Source organism: Galleria mellonella, unplaced genomic scaffold, assembly GCF_026898425.1.
Source record: "Galleria mellonella isolate WM207_F2 unplaced genomic scaffold, CSIRO_AGI_GalMel_v1 utg93, whole genome shotgun sequence".
Classification (NCBI taxonomy): domain Eukaryota; kingdom Metazoa; phylum Arthropoda; class Insecta; order Lepidoptera; family Pyralidae; genus Galleria; species Galleria mellonella.
In genome coordinates, this window is record NW_026442176.1 from 3,515,203 (window position 1) to 3,534,364 (window position 19,162).

The following is a 19,162-nucleotide window of genomic DNA, read 5'->3' on the forward strand; positions in this document are numbered from 1 at the left end:
GTTGATTTCATTCATTCATTCATAGACGAGTTCAGTTATGTTTTACATATTTCACATCTCTGGAAAAATATTTTCGGTCAATATATTTTCATCTACCGTAGGCATAGTTTAAGGATAGTACTCTTCGTTCAAACAATTTTATTTACTTTTTATAGTACTTAAGAAGACAAAACGTGTGTATGTGCTATAGTGGTATTTGATGGAAAGTGGTGATGGTGGTCACAAGTAGTGGGGTTACCATTCCATTAACACCCATTAAAAAAATCAAATCTCAAGTACTATCCTTAACCTATGGTAGTCACCATCGCCTATACACATGAATCATGATCATTACAGAATACATTATGATACCCACAATACTCCTCATGGGCTGAATTACTGAGAACAACAATGTTATACCTCTCTACCCTGTAATTTTTGTGCCACATCTCATATTTCAAATTGAAACACAATCATGAAATCATAAATGTTTCACATCAGGCTTTTAGATATACAACACAACAAATATATATTCCTCCTAAAATATCTCTAAAACCTAACTGCGGTTGCCAATCCGGTTTGGAGGAAGAAAAGAAAGAAAAAGGGAAAAGGGAGGTTTAAGTTCAGCAGTGGACAGTTAAACGCTGATATGATGATGATGATGAAAATAAGATATACAGCAAGAGAAATAGTTATACGCGTATTGTGCTTTATAGTAATGGGTTTATTAGCAGGCTGAACACGGTGGTGCCTAAAGTAAAAGATTTTAGGGGCAGCAAGGGTGTAATTTTTGTAAAATTCACATGAAGTTTCAATGTTATTCTAAAAAAATATAATTGATATGATTGAAAATTAGGGTATTGAATTGTAAAGGTTAGTAAGAGTGAGGTTTGAATAGCCTACTGGCATTAAATGTTCGTCACTGCTGTTTTAAGTCCACGAGTTTATTCATTGTGATAGTATACAGTGAGATAGATGACAATTAAAAGCTAATAAATAACGATTTTAATTATTGTACATTCTATTAAGATACATTTTTAACAGAAATGAACTAAGCTCTAAAATAAAACTGTATACTTCATTGTTCTTAGGTATATCGAAGTATACGAGGTTTGTCCGGAAAGTACGTATAAATGTTTTTTAAAAATTTTATTTTACAATTATTCAGGTAAATCAATTTTATCCCCTTCAAAGTACTCCCCCTGTGACATAATGCACTTGTGCCAACGCCGTTTCCACTGTGAGAAGGCTCCTTGAAAGTCCTCTGGTTGTAGGTTTCTCAGCTGCCCCGTCGTAGCTTTTTTTATCTCATTTATGTCCCCCAAATGCCGCCCCCGAAGTACCAATTTGGTTTTTGGGAACAAGAAGAAGTCACACGGGGCCAAATCCGGCGAATAGGGGGGTGTTCGGTCACCGTAATGGAATTTTTACTCAAAAACTCACGGAACGATCTTGGCGCAAATTTTTTTCATTTGAAGTTCGTTTCTTAGAATTTCGTGGACCACGGTTTTGCCCAAATTAAGCTCTTCAGCCACCTGTCTGACCGTTAAACGACGGTCCCCATTAACACAAGTTCGAATTCTTTCCACGTTTTCGTCGGAATGTGAAGTGGAAGGACGTCCTGAACGTGGGTCATCTTGAACGCTTTCTCGGCCCTCTCTGAATCTTTTTAGCCACTTGTGGATGGTTGGTTCCTTCACAGCATCATCCCCATAAACTGTTCTGAGATCGGCAAAAATTTCACGGCCATTCTTGCCGAGTTTCGAGAGAAACTTGATTACGACGCGCTGCTCTTCAACGGAAGCGGGCTCCATGCCGACGGGGTTTCGTTAAGAGGTAACTTCACAGATGGCGTGACAAGCCAGTTCGCACCGCACGGCGGTCAGACCAGAACTGAAGCATTGTTAGGGACATAAGGAAGGGGTCCTGCGCTTACCTGGCCTCCCCACTCCTCTTTCTCGCATTCCAGAACACTTTTATACGAACTTTCCGGACAGACCTCGTACTTATATGTTATAGTGACAAAAGTAGTAAGCAAAAATAAAAGCAAAGATGAAGAAGTTCTTCAAAAAGTCTCTTAAGGGTCGGCAATGCGCGCGTGGCATCCTTGATATTACAGGCGTCCATAGGATACGGGAACTCGATTTGCCATTAGACGGGTCGTATGCTTGTATGCCATTATAGTTGTATAAAAAAAATACGGATAAAGATAGAATAGTGCACCCGCATATGCTAACGGCATACCATAGAGAGCATCAATGGAGAATAAAACTACTAGGACGAAGGCAGATCACTTAGCCTAATAGTAGGAATTCAATAAGAATTAACTACGAAGGATTCTAGAGAGAGGATCATGTAGAAATTCACCTGACAGAGTATATTTCTAGCAATGGAAGCTAACAACTCCCAATCTCTTCCAAGCAAAGATATTAAGTTTTAAAGTCGAAGAACTAAAATAAGTGTCATTATGTTTAATTTTATGTTATCACTAGATTAGATTAGATACATACATTTAGGATATTTATGTAAAAGTCTTTGATTATATTCTTAAAAAATTTTATTACTGTTCAAAATATATTAAAATTTCATAAAATTTGCGTGCTATTTATATACAAAGAAAAAAGACTAATTTCTATATTAATGCCATTAATGACCACTGCGTATGTAGGAACGTTACTTAGGGCAGCGACCGTCAGTCGGCCTCGATGACGGAATGTGTGAAATTTTTAAGATGGTGATAAACTGTGTTTTTCGAATCTTAGCTAAGTAAATCAAGTTTATTACTTTATTTCTTTATCAAAATATACAGAATGTGTCTATTACTGTGAACTCGTTTATTTCATTACATTTTCTTGGGCGTAACGGACTTGGTGTTAAACGGGTTGGTGGGACCACTGACTGACATTGTTTCGTTGGAAATTGTGGAGTCCATCGCGGTTGTTATGTTTAAGCTTGTATTGTACACATTTACAACACCTCGCTTCAGACGATTCTGATGTTTTCGAAGTTATGGAGAGGCAGGAGCGATCACATGCCAATATGGAGGCCGCGGACTTTGCAGAGACTAAACAGGTGAGTTCAACACTTAATTGCCGGTTGTTGAGCACCAAGGCAATTCAAACAAATGTGAAATTGGCATTTTTTCTATTGATACGCCTTGTACCTTTAATTTTCATGTTATCTCCTTTACCATTTGTTTACTTTTTAATGCAGAAATTATAATTGTTATTTTGCAAATTATCAGTTTTAGTTATTGCCTAAATGACATTTGTGGTTCAGAATTATTATATAGATAACATGAAACAGTCATTTGAAAGATATTAAACAAGCCAAGGTAGGCAGTGGGCGATGTTGGCCTCAGCCCACACTGTTGTTGAATAAATTATTTGTATTAGAACATTGTTATGGTCCTTATATGTCATATCAGATTTGATTGTGGTGGTCTCTTTTGTCTATGCCTATTTATAATGAGTATTTGATTGTCTAATTATTTTTTTTTCTCTTTCATATTCAACAAGTTTACCATTAAACATTAATCAACCACTTTGGTTTGTTTAATTATTAGACTCAAAAATAAATTTGAACCTAATTATTTTAATGTAAATTTGTCTATATCAAGTCATAACACAAAGGGTAAATTGTAACTGTAATTTTTGTCTCCTATATTTAATATAATATTATCAAAAGAAAAAGTGATAATCCAATATCTCTGATCTCTAGTGTCATATTATTTTATTTACATAATTAAAAGATTAAAGAGCATATCCATGTAGGTTTATTAAATTCCTTTTATATCTTGTAATTAAGATATCAAAAGAATCAATTTCCATTATTTTATTTATAAAATTAATTTTTAAATAAAAATACTGTTTCATTAATAGTATTATAGGATATAGATAGTGTAAGTTTGTTTGAAACCTATTTATCTATTATAGGTCAGATGATGTTAAACTTTTTCAGCAATGAATGCCTTATGAAATATTTACTTTTATAGAGCTCCAAAGCGAGAAAAATCTGATTTTATGTTTATCCTTTAAAGAAAATAACACAAAAATACTCATTGTTTATTTTACACATTATTATATTGATTCCACTATAATTTAATGAAGTTATTTCTGTTTTCAACTGATTTAAAAAGAAGAAGATTCTTAATTTGGCTGTATGATTTTTTTAAATATTTGCTACCTTATAACTCTGTCAACTGTAAACCGACCCTGAAAAGTCTTTTTTATCTGAAAGGATGGATTGATCCATAGGAATTTTATCAAAATTGATTCAGTTTAAATTAAAATAACTGGTTTGTCATAATTGAAGTAGATTTTTTATGTTGAATCTTGTTACTAATAATTCCTACCAAAATGCAGTCTTGCCTTATGAGACAAATAAATTTGATATTCTTAGTTCTTTTGCTGTGTGTCATTATAGTGAAACATTTCTAGGGGTTTTATAAAGTCATTAGGCTTCTTGGAGGCTATTTAGCTGGTTGAGTGTGACTTGTATAGAAGGCTATTGATGAAATGAGTAAAGTACAATATTGACTTTGGTGTTTGTTACTTAATAAGATTTGATATAAAAAAAAGTAATCAAAATTGTTTTAAATTAAATTGTAATTTTCAGTATTATTTAATTGTGTAAAGTGTGCTACTTTATTATTAATTTATTTTTTAATATAAGTTATTATTATTATTTTCAGTTGAAATAAACTATGGTGTTTCCCAATAAATATTTCACTATAAAAACATTTTGTAAGCCGGCATGAGTCTTCATCGTCATCATGTCTAATCATTATTATCAAACTATTCCTTTAGACGGTGGTCTATGGGGGTCTTGTAGTGACAAATATAGGTATATCACCTCTTTTTAAGAGCCAGGCCGTCTCTGGAAAATAACCCTAAACACTTAATAATGATAAGTAATAGTCCTGTCATCTAGATGTAGATCATGTGAGGGATCTCTCAAGTTGAGGTTCTTTTTTCTTTGGAATAAATGGTTAATAAATTATCAATAATGATTTATAAAATAAACAAGTCTAGTTACTTGTTTATTTTATTGTCTAGTTAACACCAAGTTTATTGTATTGTCCCATAATTAAGTGCTCTTTTGTTTTTGTATATGGTTACCAGGGCAGATGTTATTAAAAGTAGATATAAAGAGATCCTTTGATTCTTATTTGATAGATTTTGTTGGAGATTTGTAAATAGTTATTTTTACATTTTTTTGAGCTCCAGTAATAAATATTATTTTGTTAGTGTTTTGTCCTCTTTTTTCCAATAAACAATTTAGTATAGTGAAACAAAACCTGAAACATTTTTACATTTATACGAATTATGGTTAGTATTGATGTAGGTGTTTAAATATATCTTATTTATTTTAGTTTATTTATTTTGAAATGGAAATAATTTATTCACTACACCATCATGACATTCATGACCAAAAATAAGATTAATTAATGTCACAATGTGAATCATTCTTGGATGTTTCTAAGTTATAAAAATAATAAAATTGTGTTTTATGTTTATTGTCAGTTTGCAGTTATTTTTTAACAGATATTTTTTATTTAACTACATGGGTAAATCGTAATGGCATTGCCGCGTAAAAGGACTACGAAGCCGCCGCGGAAATACAGAACTAACAAGCTTATCTCAAGTTCTAAGTTTGTGTTAGGTTTGTACGGATCTTGGTAGGGGGCCGCGGGGCCTGTTCGCCGCTTCTCGGGCAGTTTGAACGCGTGAGGCGCGCAGCACGCCGCGCGCGCATAGCACTATTCGTACCGAGCACGCCCGCGCTAGTGATGATACCAGCCCCAGTGGATACTGTGTAGTGTTGTGAACTAACTATGGTAGCGATGGTCGCCTCTGCGTCTGGATACGGCACGCTTCGCCGCTTCCTCAGCGTCCCGGAAGGCCAACACGAAATGGGGGAAGCGGGCGTGGTGCCTACCACATCTGTCGCCGTATCGGTAAGCAGAAGCTTATCCTCAGGCACCTGGCCGTCTACAAGCATGATAACGCTATGCGCTCGGTATGTCAACGGTAATGACTTGTTTACCGATGACTTTATCGTAAGGTGTGCCCGTTATAAATCGTAAATCGATGCGGTGACGCGATTTGTTTGACTGGTTCTTGTAATAATATTATCATAATGAAGTGGTTCAAACTCATTCTATTATATGATACATACCTGTATCAATTATAGAATGAGGTTTACTAGTACTTCTGAAGATAGATTAAAATTATTGATTTACAAATGAAATCAGTACAAACAGAATAATGAAACATTTGTCAAGATTGATGTTATCTTATTTACTCATAGTTTCTGTACAATTATGAGTGCAATACGGAAGTATTTAAAAAATGGTAATATATGTTTCAAATTAGAATACTGTTACATATGAAAAACGTACAGTCAAATTAAAAACTGTATTTTTGAAGTTGACTGAATGATTGTCCACATAAAATAAGATTACAACCAAAGCTAAATACTAAGTGGCACTTTATTGGACATTAACTGCCTACCTCGGGGCTAATACAAAGGTTTTAGAAAGTCGTGCAGATTTCTTTCAGCAAGCCCGTGACATGTTATTAATTTTCGCAAATAGCGCCGCCGTTGAAAGTACTTTCTTATTCTCAAATAGAAAACTTAAATATCTAAAGTAAGCAATCTAAGAATTAGCAAGTGGCGGGTGACTATGTGATGGTAAAATCGAACAAGTTGGTACATTCTACTTAGCGAAAAATAGACTGCTTACAAATTATATCGGTGATCAACGAAATGTTTCGTAAATCCTTTTTTAGATTGAAAATATTTGAATATAGAACTTGTAATCGTGTGTTCATGGAAAGCTTTAGCTTCATAACAAACAGCTTTTTTTATCTCCAAAGAAAAATTGTGGCTTCAATCGTCACTAAATTAATATGAACGTATGTGTTCATTGTAAAATATCGCTAATTTTGTATAAGATAACCGCAAAGAATACAAACAGACTGAGAATCTCCTTTGGGAAGTCGCTTAAAATGTTGTAATAATTTATCTAAGTATCTCACGTTCCATTTGCTAAAAAAAACACGAATGAATACATCAGTGTAGCCGTCCACATAGGGTCATTAACCTAACTTTCCTTTTTACTATTCCGCTGTTATTAGCATCGATCGATCGAAATTCCGGCCTTGGCCTCACGCCTCACATGGCATACGATATTTCTTTCCACGGTGATATCATCCCGGTACGTTAGAAATATGCGGGATAGATACAAGGTTAGGTCATCAGACCGTGTCTGTATCGGAGAGGAGCACGGCTCGTTGCCCATCAGCCGCGAAAGGAGCGCGCTCTAGTGTGGTTACCGACCCAGATCTGTCTAGCGCTTATTCGCTTTTTACCCTACCAAATTAATTTGCCACGAGTTTTGATATCATGAATTCAAATGCCCACGTTCTATTTGTTCAGTGGTATGAAAATTGTAATCTTTTTCCTCCTCTTATCCTAATAATTATTCTAATAAAGAATGTATTTTATTAGGACAATATAAAGAACTATGGTAATTAGGTAAGATGTCGCCATTTTCTAGGTTCAATTGTTTAACCATATATGGTTACTTCAGTGAAAATGTTACGTATTCCTTATTTACAAAAATATGTATCTTGGAGGCCGTGTGGTCAGTGGTCCATTAAAACTATTTTATTTATAGACTCAGTTTACTTTTGGCTCGTATTCTCGACATCTATTTAGTCAATATAAACTCGGGTGTTTTATTTGCACCATTTCTAACATCGTTTAGGAAATCGTAAAATTAACAGGCTCGCTGATGCGTGGTGATGCGTGGTCGTGAAACACCATGGTTGTGTTTCCGTTTCAACTCCTCAGGAATACATGGGGGATATCATGGGCGAAACAGTATACCTGTTGATAATAGTGTAATTCTGTGCGATTGTTTACAGAGATTTCCAAATCCGTTGGTGTATTTGGACTCATAAAAAGAATTTAGATGCCCTATCACATTTTTATACGTACACCTATCCAATACGGAATCTAAATGCCTATTATCCTCTTTAGAAAGGTCAAACTTTTGCGTGTATTGTGTAGCTAATGCTCTGAACCTGAAGTTGGAGTTAGACCAAACGAGCGAATCGGTTTTTCTTTACCCTTTCAAATTTTGTTTATTATACAACTGCCGTAAAGGAGTGTGCTTGTAATGTTTTCAGAGTTCAGTTGTGTGATTTCAGGTGCTTTTTTATTCCATTATAACTTGTAATTATTCTCTTATTATAAATTTGAAAGGGAGTTGGTTTCGTTGTTGTCTTATAGCGCCTTAACGGCTTCACCAATTACTATAAAATTTGGTATATATGTACTATATGGGATGGAGAAGAATATTATAGGCTACTTTTTATCCCGGTCAGTAAAGATATCCCTATATATAAGTAAATAATAATTTATTTGCATAATTATGTAAATTACTGTTAATTAGTGTTGCATTGTTTATTGGCGACCTAAATGTAAAGTAGGTTAGATACATTTCAAATAATTTCTTATTTTACAATAACAATATTTGTCCTAATTACAATATTTTTTTTTCCTATTTTAAGATTATCAGAGTATATATATACTTATTTTATAATCTGTCTTCACTTTTATAATAACAAGCTAAAAGCCTAATAACCGGTTTCCCCCACAGATCTAAGTCCCAGATTCTGCCAACGCAGTTATTCATCGAACTGATCGTTTCGAATTACATAATTGGAATCGCAGAATTCGAAACCGGTTTGTGAGCAAGAATTCTAAATCGGACATCGACGGAATTTAATGTCGAAACCTTACAGATATTAGTAACTAGTAGTTAATTAACCACAGTAAACAGAGAGGACATCAGTCATCACTAACTATTCCATTTGTATTCGACTTTCTAAAAAAATAATTTCTAATGGGATAAGAAATTCGAAGTGTTATAGGAAACATTAATCGTATAAATGGATGGAATTCTCACGCATGCGAGAACTGGATTGGCTGCTATACCAGTTCTTGATAATATTGGATATAATTAAAACATGTTGCGACAGACTTCATTGTGGAACCACTTCTGCAGTATGCTTCCGCCCACCATTCTCATATAAGGCGTGAGCCTTGTCTGAGATGTCTTTATAGAAGTTTTGCAACAACATAAATTTGTATCGCCAAGTCTCTGAAGGTTGAAACGGGTGTTAAATTTACCGCATCGCCAGTAGTAATCTACGTCTCGTCTAAGCAATTGATGTGTTTTTGATTTGTTGGTCCTTGGTTAACTCTTAGTTGCAGTTAGATTTATTCGTCTAATTCTCTAAAATGCAGGGAGGAGCTTCGTCACCGACGGAAGCCACGATTAGCGACAAGTTTTAAGAGAAAGACTAATAAATAATTTTAATAACTTTCTGTTATTCAAATTAGTAGAACTCCAAATTCTATTGATCCTATAACCTCAATTTTCATATTTTTGAAGTGAACAAGTAAAACCAAACACTGGCATATCTATTGCTAGAAAAATACCTTGTCAAACCGCTAGCCCGCCTTACCGGTTAATTCGACACAATGGGCTAAGTGACTTGACTTCGTGGCTTATGATGTTAAACTTAATTTGTATTAAAGATAAGCTAATTCTTTACTCCTTATTATATTTTATTTATATCAGTTTTGTATTACCTTCGAAGTTGTCTGACTAGTTTGCTTTCCGTGACTCTTTCATCAAAGAAAGAGATGAGAGACAAATATCTACGCCACAGTTGTATTTCGTCATAAACGTACTTGTATATCCGAAAACCTTTAAACAAACATTACGTAAAGTTCCAAGCTCTATAAATAAATCGAATTAATGAACATCCGATGAAGCTGAAAGTTTATAATAGATCGAAGTGCATTACATTATGTAGTGTAATGAGTAACAGTCGAAATAACTCCGCTATTCTTTGAGATAATGATTATGAACGCTAATTCTGTGTCTATATAAATAAAATACGTTCTGGTTATATCATAGATAGTATTAAATTTACCTGCCATTTATCATTTTATTGTAGAAATGCTTTCGCTCATTATTCTAATCATAATCTATACATGTTCTCGCATGCAAAGATTGTAATGAGCGTAATACCTTGTTATTAATAATTGTTAACTATGCACTGCTAACCATATACATTTCTCATAAGCCTCCTGAGACTGTAGGGCGGGATGTCCAGACTCCGCCCTAACCCAAAGAGAAGAGGCCTGCCCTACAACACCTACAAGGCGGGCCATCACGTCGGAACTGTAGTCGTCTATAAATGGGAACCTGGGGATCTAACAAATGCACCTTGAGGTATGTCGTGTGGTTTTTAGTGGGTAAGAGTCCCACACACCCCTTCTGTCATCCCTCCGGAAGTTGGGACGGTCTTTTAAAGATTTTCTACACATTAAAAAAGTCTTGCTAATAAGGGGGGGGGGGGGGATTGTCCATGCTTGCCAGGAATGGTGGCCCATTCTATACCACACGGTGACGACACGGTAATATCGTATCTGTTCAGAAATAGTATATAATATATAATAATAGTATAATAGAAATAGGCAATTGTTATTAACTTCTATCAGATTGTCCAAGATGAGTAAAGAAGCTGACAGCTTGTTTGTCATTCTAAGTTGTATAATTTTTTTTTATTTCCAAACTGTTCAAAATAACTGTTGAAATATAATTATTATTTCAATTATATAAAAATATTTATGAAGCGTGGAAGTATCAAATTGTTTGTTTTACAAAATTTTGATGAGGTACGGATTATTAGATAAAGTCCGAACAATTGCCAACTGTTGCCTCGTCTCGCAAATTAATCACTATTGGTGGTTATCATCATATTGGTGATCATCTTAATAATATCAATCAAGGAAGTTTATTTATTCTCGTGTGTGACGCCTAGATATCCTTGACACGCCATCTGTTGCTGTTCTCGCTGTCCCGTTGCAGTGTATTCCTTATGTGTCGCATCATAGAGCACAAAAATGTATGTAACATTTTTAGTCTGAGAAAATGTTAGTGTAAGTTACCGTTTCTATAAATACTTTGATTAAATAAAAAGAAAAAAAAAAGCAAAATAACTGCTTATTGCTAGCTAAAATATATATGTAAAGACAATTCCGCGTTCTGAATTTAAATATTATCAATATGATGTGTCTATGAAATATCTTCATCAGTGTATGTATACAAATACAATTGTTATTGAATTTTTCTGAATTCGCCGTAACCTAGATTATCATTGACAAAAATTAATACTAAAAAGTTAAATAATAAATTATTTATGGTATCATAATAGACAGTTTATTACTTTAGAATGATATCATCATCATCATCATCATATCAGCCATTATATATATTAGCCACTGTTGAACATAAATCTTCCCCATAAACTGCCACGCTCTTGAGACACCTGTACACTCTGACTTCCTGTAATGCATTTAAGGTCGTCACTCCATCTAGTAAACCCTTCTTTCAGAACCTTTCTTCATTGTTTATCGGTTCCTCGAGCTATGTGACCAGCCCATTGTCACTTCATCTTGGTTATTCTTGTGGCTATGTCGGTCATTTTGGTTCTTTTGCGGATATTGTCATTTCGGATCCTGTCACGCAAAGAAACTCCGAGAATGATATTAGAATGATATGTTTAACTCAAATATGTATTTTATAGTATATCTTTGGTCTGATAGATAGTAGTAGATAGATTAGATAACCAAACGATGAGTAATCTATCAATAGGGAAAAGTCCTTTAACGATAAAAGACCGATTCTATTTTCGATTTCTATTTTCCCATTTAGCATTTGATGGAAATTAATTGTCATTTCTGTTACTATCGCAATGTATTACTTAATATTGGATCCCCAGAATGAATGCTCCAGCCACTCGACGGCACAATACGTCGATCTGATGGGCACTCAGAGAAAGCTATATGCGGAATGCGCAGTGCGGTTACTTTCATGTGGTCAGCCTTTATATTACATCAATGCAATAAGAAATAGCCTTTGAAATCAATGTGCCTGTCTAATGAACTTCGTATTACGTTTGACTTTCTTTAATAGATGAATCTCTGACAAACGTAACTAGATCTCGTTTCGTTATTATGATATTTTCTCTATGACAAATGTTCCAAACAAATTGTTTCATTCCGCTACATAAATTGCAATGTTCAGATTCGTCATGACACTCTCATCAGCAATTGTTTTATAAAAAGTTTGCGCGGAAATAACGGCGTATTTGTATAAGATCAGAGTCTATTCAAATTACTTTATTTATATTTTACTAGGTGTATATTTAACTACAAATTATATGTATCTTAAAACATATCCTAGCACCTAACTGCGGTTGCCAACCCGCTTGCTAAGCGTGGCAACTACTGGCATAAAAGGGGAGGCTTATGTTCAGCAGTGGACAGTTAAAGATGAAGAATGAATGACGAAGATGTGTATCATTTTAATGCTAGTTACAGCTAACAGTAAAGAAACAGAACAGTGCTCGAATTATATTGAGGGGTAGAGAGGATACCCTGTCTGGTCTACCACCACGCATTTCTACGTGGAATTGACCAAATCATCGCAGTTGATTCCTAGCGGATACGCTACGATAGGCCAACGGTCTTGATGCTCATCGTTTCATTACCCGCCATTGCATACTATTCGGTGGGTGCACGATTCCATCTTTGCATGTAAAAATAAATATATAAAAAAATGACGTGCATTTTATTATTGTGGTATTAGTGTTATAGCAACGATCAACAACAATCAATAGACTTATAGTAATTTATAAAATTGGAACAATTGTTACGAATTTACATAGCTGCCTATTTAAATTCTAACATATTTTGTATGTCAGTGAAGTGAACAATTGGTCCGCATATTTAGTCGAGCGTAACGGCCTAACGACACACGTATCTCCGGTGGAATGCCATTGCGAAAAGTGAAATTGGCCTCCAGAAGCCAAATGTTGTGACGTATCACATAATTTCGGTCCAATGTTTGCCAAACTTCTGTTCAATGGACCATTCACTATAAGTTGTACTACTAGTTCGATATCTGGTTATAATGAAACAGCTCGTGTTGCATGATGCTGTTTTATGTTTAAGGTTTACCTTTCTATGGATTGTATCTGCAACAAGTACATCTTACTCGTACTGATTTTATGTAATTATTTTATAATCAACTAGCGGCCAGTCCCGGCTTCGCACGGGTGTACATTTTTACAACATTTTAAAAAATGGTTATTGGGACATAATGATATTAGTTGGACATATAGTATCGCGAAGTTTTTTGTAGTTATTGATATTTTTTTCAATATTGTAGAACATACTTTTGTTCTATCACCAATAGTTTCCGCAGCGTACGCGACGAAAGATATTTTATAGCATTTTTTACACCTTGAGTTACGTTACTAAAGTTTTAGTAAGGATCCCTGATCTTTTCTAGCAATAAATATAGCCTATTCAGGGTGAATGTAGTTTTCTAATGGTGAAAGAATTTTTGAAATCGGCAAAGTAGTTTTTGAGTTTATTCATTACAAACTTACACACAAAAATACAAATCTTTCCTCTTTATAATATTAGTGTAGATAAGAGTTACTTCAGTGTTGACACCATATTTATTTTTTGACAATAGAAGCTACTGTTTGTCTTTGAGAAGTAAAATCTAATCGGAGACGTGTCCACGTTCTAAGTTAAAATATAATATTTCAAACAAAATCTCTTATCATGATTGAGGGTTTTTGCAGAGAAAATCTTTATATTTAATTACTTATATTTTGTTTAAATCTAATAATATTTATTACATTTAACATTTTACTTTATTACATTTAACATTGCCAATTTTTTAATGTTGTAATTAAAAAGAGGTGATAATATTAAATAAATGATATAATTTTGTGACACTTTCACAAAACCACTTTGCATTACAGTGCACAAATTCAATTACATACGTCTTAATGCACCAAATGTTTGTACACTAATTTGTATATTTAAAAGTAAACTATTAAAAGGTCTTATTAATATTATAAATGCGGAAGTTTGTAACGATGGATATATGGATGTCTTACTCTTTTCCGCAAAAACTACTGAATATATCTGATTGAAATTTAGTACACGGGTAGGTTATATCCTAACTTAGCACATAGGATACTTTATGTACTGTTTCATGCGGGTGAAATTGCGGAATATAGCTAATATGAAATAAAATTATGTCTTTAGAAGAAATAGAAAAAAGAAGTAGAAAACTACTTCTTTTCTTTATTTCTCCATGCCATAAAAGAGTAAGAATACAATTTGCTACTTTATTCATCACCGGTATGTCGTAAGAGTCGACTCTAGGATATCTCTTGGGATAACTCTAAACAATAGTTATCTCCAGCCAATCGGTCTGCATGGTAATTGTTGGTTTAATCATCTCTCTTATAGAGATTCCGTGTTCAGTAAAGAGACATTAATAGTTTGTTATGGTTCATCCTATTTGCAAATAAATTCATTCACAACGGTACATTCTTGAAAAGCCTCATCGCTTTGAATTTCTCTCATGGTACTCATTATATCGTCGGAACTGTTGCAGGTTTTATGTGTCATTTGTTTGAGTAGCATTGTTTAATGATCATTATTATGTATGTACATATTAAGATACGTGATATGATATAAAGATATAAAAACAATAATATTTATTTAACGTTAAAGTAATTTAAACACCATGTTATTACTCAACGTACTTATAACATCTATGCACAGTTACGTAAAATATACTATCGCTTACCAATTCTACAGCAGTTGATATTATGTAATTTATGAAAATGTCAGCGCCAACATTCGATAAACTAATATTTGTGTCAGTAAAATAGCTACTGTCGAGTCAAACAGCTGATCGATAATCTGCGTCCTTTAGTCCTTAACGCGTTAATATTTAACAAGTTTCCGGGTTTAATTTGCGACGTTGATTATCTTTTTCCGTAGGTGTAATTGGGATGTTTTCTTATGGGTGTTCGTTTATTCACCGGAGTTGCGTCTGTAAATTAATCTTCATTAGTTAGATCCTAGAGATTTATTTGTGTTTCTTTTTTTTTAATAGAGAACCAACTTCCATAGGTTTATTAGAGGGTTTTTATGGCTGAACATGAAATAATTCACCTATCTTAACTAATGGTACACTAGTGGAGGATGGAGCTGATAATATAGGCAGTTCTGTTAGCTCATCATGGTTAATTCCCTAGGAGTTAACCGCGACGTAGTGTTTGTTGTCCCTTTAAAATATAGTCCCATATGAAGATAGACTTAAAAGGGTATATCCATTCTTTTCTCTTTTATATAAATTAATTGGTCCGAGACTTATGATTAACAAATACATTACAAAAATATTAATGTCTATAATTTCCGGCATAATTCTGAACTGTACAAAAGTGAAAGTTTAAGATAAAATCCATACAGTATTTAACACGAAATTACCGGAATCAGGCAATAAATGTTCTGCTTAATTTATTGTTTTTTCTTTCTTATTTGTCTATCAAAGATACGAATCGTCTGCGACGGTGCGCGTCCGATGTGTCACTTGTTGCTTTTGGAGAACCGAAATAAAAATGTTTCTAAATACTACACTGCTTCCGGTTGCTAGTTAAAAGGTAAAAAAACTACAAGCCTACAGCGTATTGGTTACGCATATTTTGAAGCACTGAATGTAAATACCTACTGAACCATTTTTATATTTTCTTTAGCTTTTACAAGTACAATACTTATCTATTATGTCTTAAAATTTTTATCTTTTAAAAAATTGTTGTCTAAAGTTGTCTTTTAAAAAGTTGTTGTTCAAAGACGAGGTAAAAAAAGGTATTCAAATTTAGAAATTTAAAGATGTCTAGACTAAATTATTAGCATACTGGCAACATTTTTTTTTTATTTTCATAGACTTTAATCTATAATAGAGTAGACAATATCATTATCTTCTCAAGTAAATACCACGAAATATTTGCAATAAAATTATACCTAATTTATAAGATACTTATATCTTGATACTTAAAAAATTCAACACTCGAGGCGTGATTTTCCCTTTTGCTGGTTTAATTAGTTTTGTGTCAGTAATATGAAGTATCAGGTGTTAAACTGTGGTGATTAATCTCATTAGCTACTGAATGAGTGTTATTTTGTTAAGTATTGGCTAACTCAGCCAATACTTAACAAGGTAACACTTATTTATCTGACTGAATGAGTCATTTATTCGGACTTCTTAAAAAAGTATTTGTGGTCGTACTTACACTAATTGCACTTAAAACAAAATTAATCCAATAGCTTAAAATTATTGATTTTGAAAATGTAATTAATGAATTTGTATCTGTTAGTAATTTCATTTTGATATAACTAATAAATGAATACAGTGATATTAAAACTTAAATTAGAAAATGTCCAAACTCAAAAAATATGTCAAGAGAGAAATGGAATTAAATATCGTGCTTACATTGAAAGCCAAGATCAAGGTTTAGTTGTGTCGTCACTGTTTTGTTTATAATGTATAAATAATGGCATTTGACTATTTAGTAATCACGTCTACTACAGAATCATTCATAACTGTCTACATAACATCAGTCGTATGTTGTAACATTATAGTTTTGTTGAGAATTATGCCGTTCAAGTGTCCATAACACTTTTGACAGTATGTTTTTATTATAATCTCTATTATTTTCTCATTTTAATCTATCTACAAGGAAAAGAAAGTGAATAATGATCTATATATAGTCAGTATAAATGATTTTATTTTGCTTTGTCAAAGAATGCCTCAAATTCTATTTCTGTGAGTTTGGTTTTATAAGAACCCGAACTAGGATTGATTGCCTGTTTCTAAAAACGTATTTATTTCTGTAATTGTTAGCCTATAATGTCTTTAAAACCAATTAAATGGAAATATCTTGATATAAATATACTTGTTCACAAGCACTTCAAATTAATAGACTTTTTATGATTCTAACCGACAGGCGTAATAATGCACCAAGAAGAATCCGCGTCCATTAGTAATATTAGTAAAGTTAAATGGCATTTTAGTGAATATTATAGTTGCTCTGTACTTATTTGACATTGAATTATCGATCGCAACCAAACCAATTAGGCTAATTGTTTGTTCAGTCTCTTCTATCGACATATTCTGCTTTAAATAGCGACATCTAAACAATTACGGTGGGTGCAAAAGGAAACTTTTCACATAAAGTAATTCCAACATCGTTCACTTCACGCATCCTTCGAGATGTGGAGAATAGTCGAGATTGTGCAATTCTCGTGCGAAGTAGAAGTTATGCAGTTTAGGTATTGCAAGCCTCCGTGGGAAATCTCTGATTCTATACTATTACGATTTACAAATTATTTATATACTAGGTATTAGAAAAGCTATAACAATTCGAATTTAGCGACGTTATTCATGAAGCTGAAACGTTCTCCGAGAAAGAGCGTAGGTCTGAATACAAAAAAATTGGTCCGTTGTAAAAATTGCGCGATCACGTAATCGATTTGTTATAAATGGTATAAAAATTGTTTCTATAGATAATATACGATTTAGGTAATAAATAATTTTAGTAATAAATTTGAAACACATTTACTGTGAAATTCAATGTGGTCATCGTTATTAAGATGTAATAATTGACTTGCTATGTAATGTATGCATTGTCAAAATTATTGTTCACGTTCGTATGTGTACATTTTTGTTACTGAGATTGTAGTTAGTTAGTTCAGGTAAATTTTTGATGCACTTTTATTTATCGATGTCGCAGTTCGAGTCTGTATAAGCCAGAACAATTTTAACGAGGTCATGTGATGTCTGTCATTTAGCTGAACATATTGAAATTTTAACAAATATTTGTAATCTTCGCCAGAGTTCAAAATTTAAGTTGACAGTTTAGTGTCGGCTAACCAAAGAACGTCTAAAACAATTCACATAAACTTTATTGTTTTTCTTATACGGTACATTATCGCTTTGAAGGGATTTAAGTGGGTTACTATTTATTTCCATAATGGTATTTTGATGTCTATCTTTGGGTAAACATAGAAGTGTCATTTTTATGATCATCCTGCAATGTAATGTAAACTAAACCTTGAAACAGTGTAAATTAATGCATAAATGAAACATTTGCAATGTCGTTACGCCTACTAAGCGATTTTAGTGGCATTCACCGTGTGTAAATGTAAGTATATGTTAGATGCAAAATTAAATGCTTTATTATTCGTATTTGATGTTTCTATTAGTAATTTATTCGTCTTATCATCTAAGTGATGAACATCACGACAACGAGTCGACAATAAAGTTTAATTGTAATTATCTATTCAAATTACAAATATGTCTCCATTTCGTACATACTCGTGCCCGTCGTCGTGGTATATCGTCGTGTATGAGAAACCTTAAAAAGATCCTTGGCCAGATGTCGCCCGTTTCTTACGTCAGTACTATTATTAATCAAATGACACCTATTGTCCCTTACCTTCGTATGCACTTAATATTCATATCATTACCAACGGCAGTCCATACTAGATGTGATTTGAATATATAAAACATTTCTTCCATGTCTTTGAGCTTTGCAAACAAGTTTTACACCTTATAATAACTCTTTGCAAAATTTCTTGTTCAAACAACTTTCAGTACCTCTAATCGTATGTTTGAATAGAAACATTTTGGTCAAGCACTGACGTAACCACTGTAATGTCTAGGCCTGCCGCTAGTCATATTGATCGGTGGTCCGCGCCTATAATAGTGGTTACGAAATGTTTATATTCGTCGTCTAGTTGCTCCTTTTGCACATCTACGTCTCTCACTTTCACCGAGATGGTTCGTACTGTCTACGCTATCCAACTGGGTCACACAGTTGCTGTTATATTATTGTAATTTTGGAACAATAGTAGCTTCATTATCTATACATAGTGTATGAAACATCTGTGCGGATGCTCGTCTAGTATTATTTATATGATTGCAGTAATCGCAAGAACAAACAGAATTTTTATTGGCCATGTACACTCACATGTATGGGAAAATAATAACGAACCAACTTAGAAACGAAATTGGTCTCCGTGCTGAGTAAATAAATGAAATCGCAGATGTTATAATAAACTGTAGATATTGTAATTAAAGATTGTGTTTCACAAAAAAAAAATATTTCAGTTGTGGCAAAACCAGTTATTTTCATTTCAAAGCTAAACTACTGAACCA

The 19,162-nt window shown here is 33.4% G+C and overlaps 1 protein-coding gene across 15 annotated transcripts in view; it reads left to right on the top strand.

Annotated features, from left to right (window-relative positions):
- Nucleotides 1-2,541: 2,541 nt before the first annotated feature.
- The window catches only part of LOC113517061 (patronin-like), an 86,318-nt gene continuing 69,697 nt past the window's right edge, over nucleotides 2,542-19,162 (top strand). For 12 of the 15 annotated variants that reach the window (XM_052902694.1, XM_052902703.1, XM_052902701.1 and 9 more), the window contains exon 1: nucleotides 5,699-5,938. In XM_052902694.1, coding sequence (XP_052758654.1) covers nucleotides 5,816-5,938 — 123 coding nt within the window. In that variant the 5' untranslated portion in view covers nucleotides 5,699-5,815. Of the gene's footprint in view, nucleotides 3,052-5,698; nucleotides 5,939-19,162 lie in introns of those variants that run through there. The other 3 variants (XM_052902707.1, XM_052902702.1, XM_052902698.1) reach the window with 2 other exon arrangements.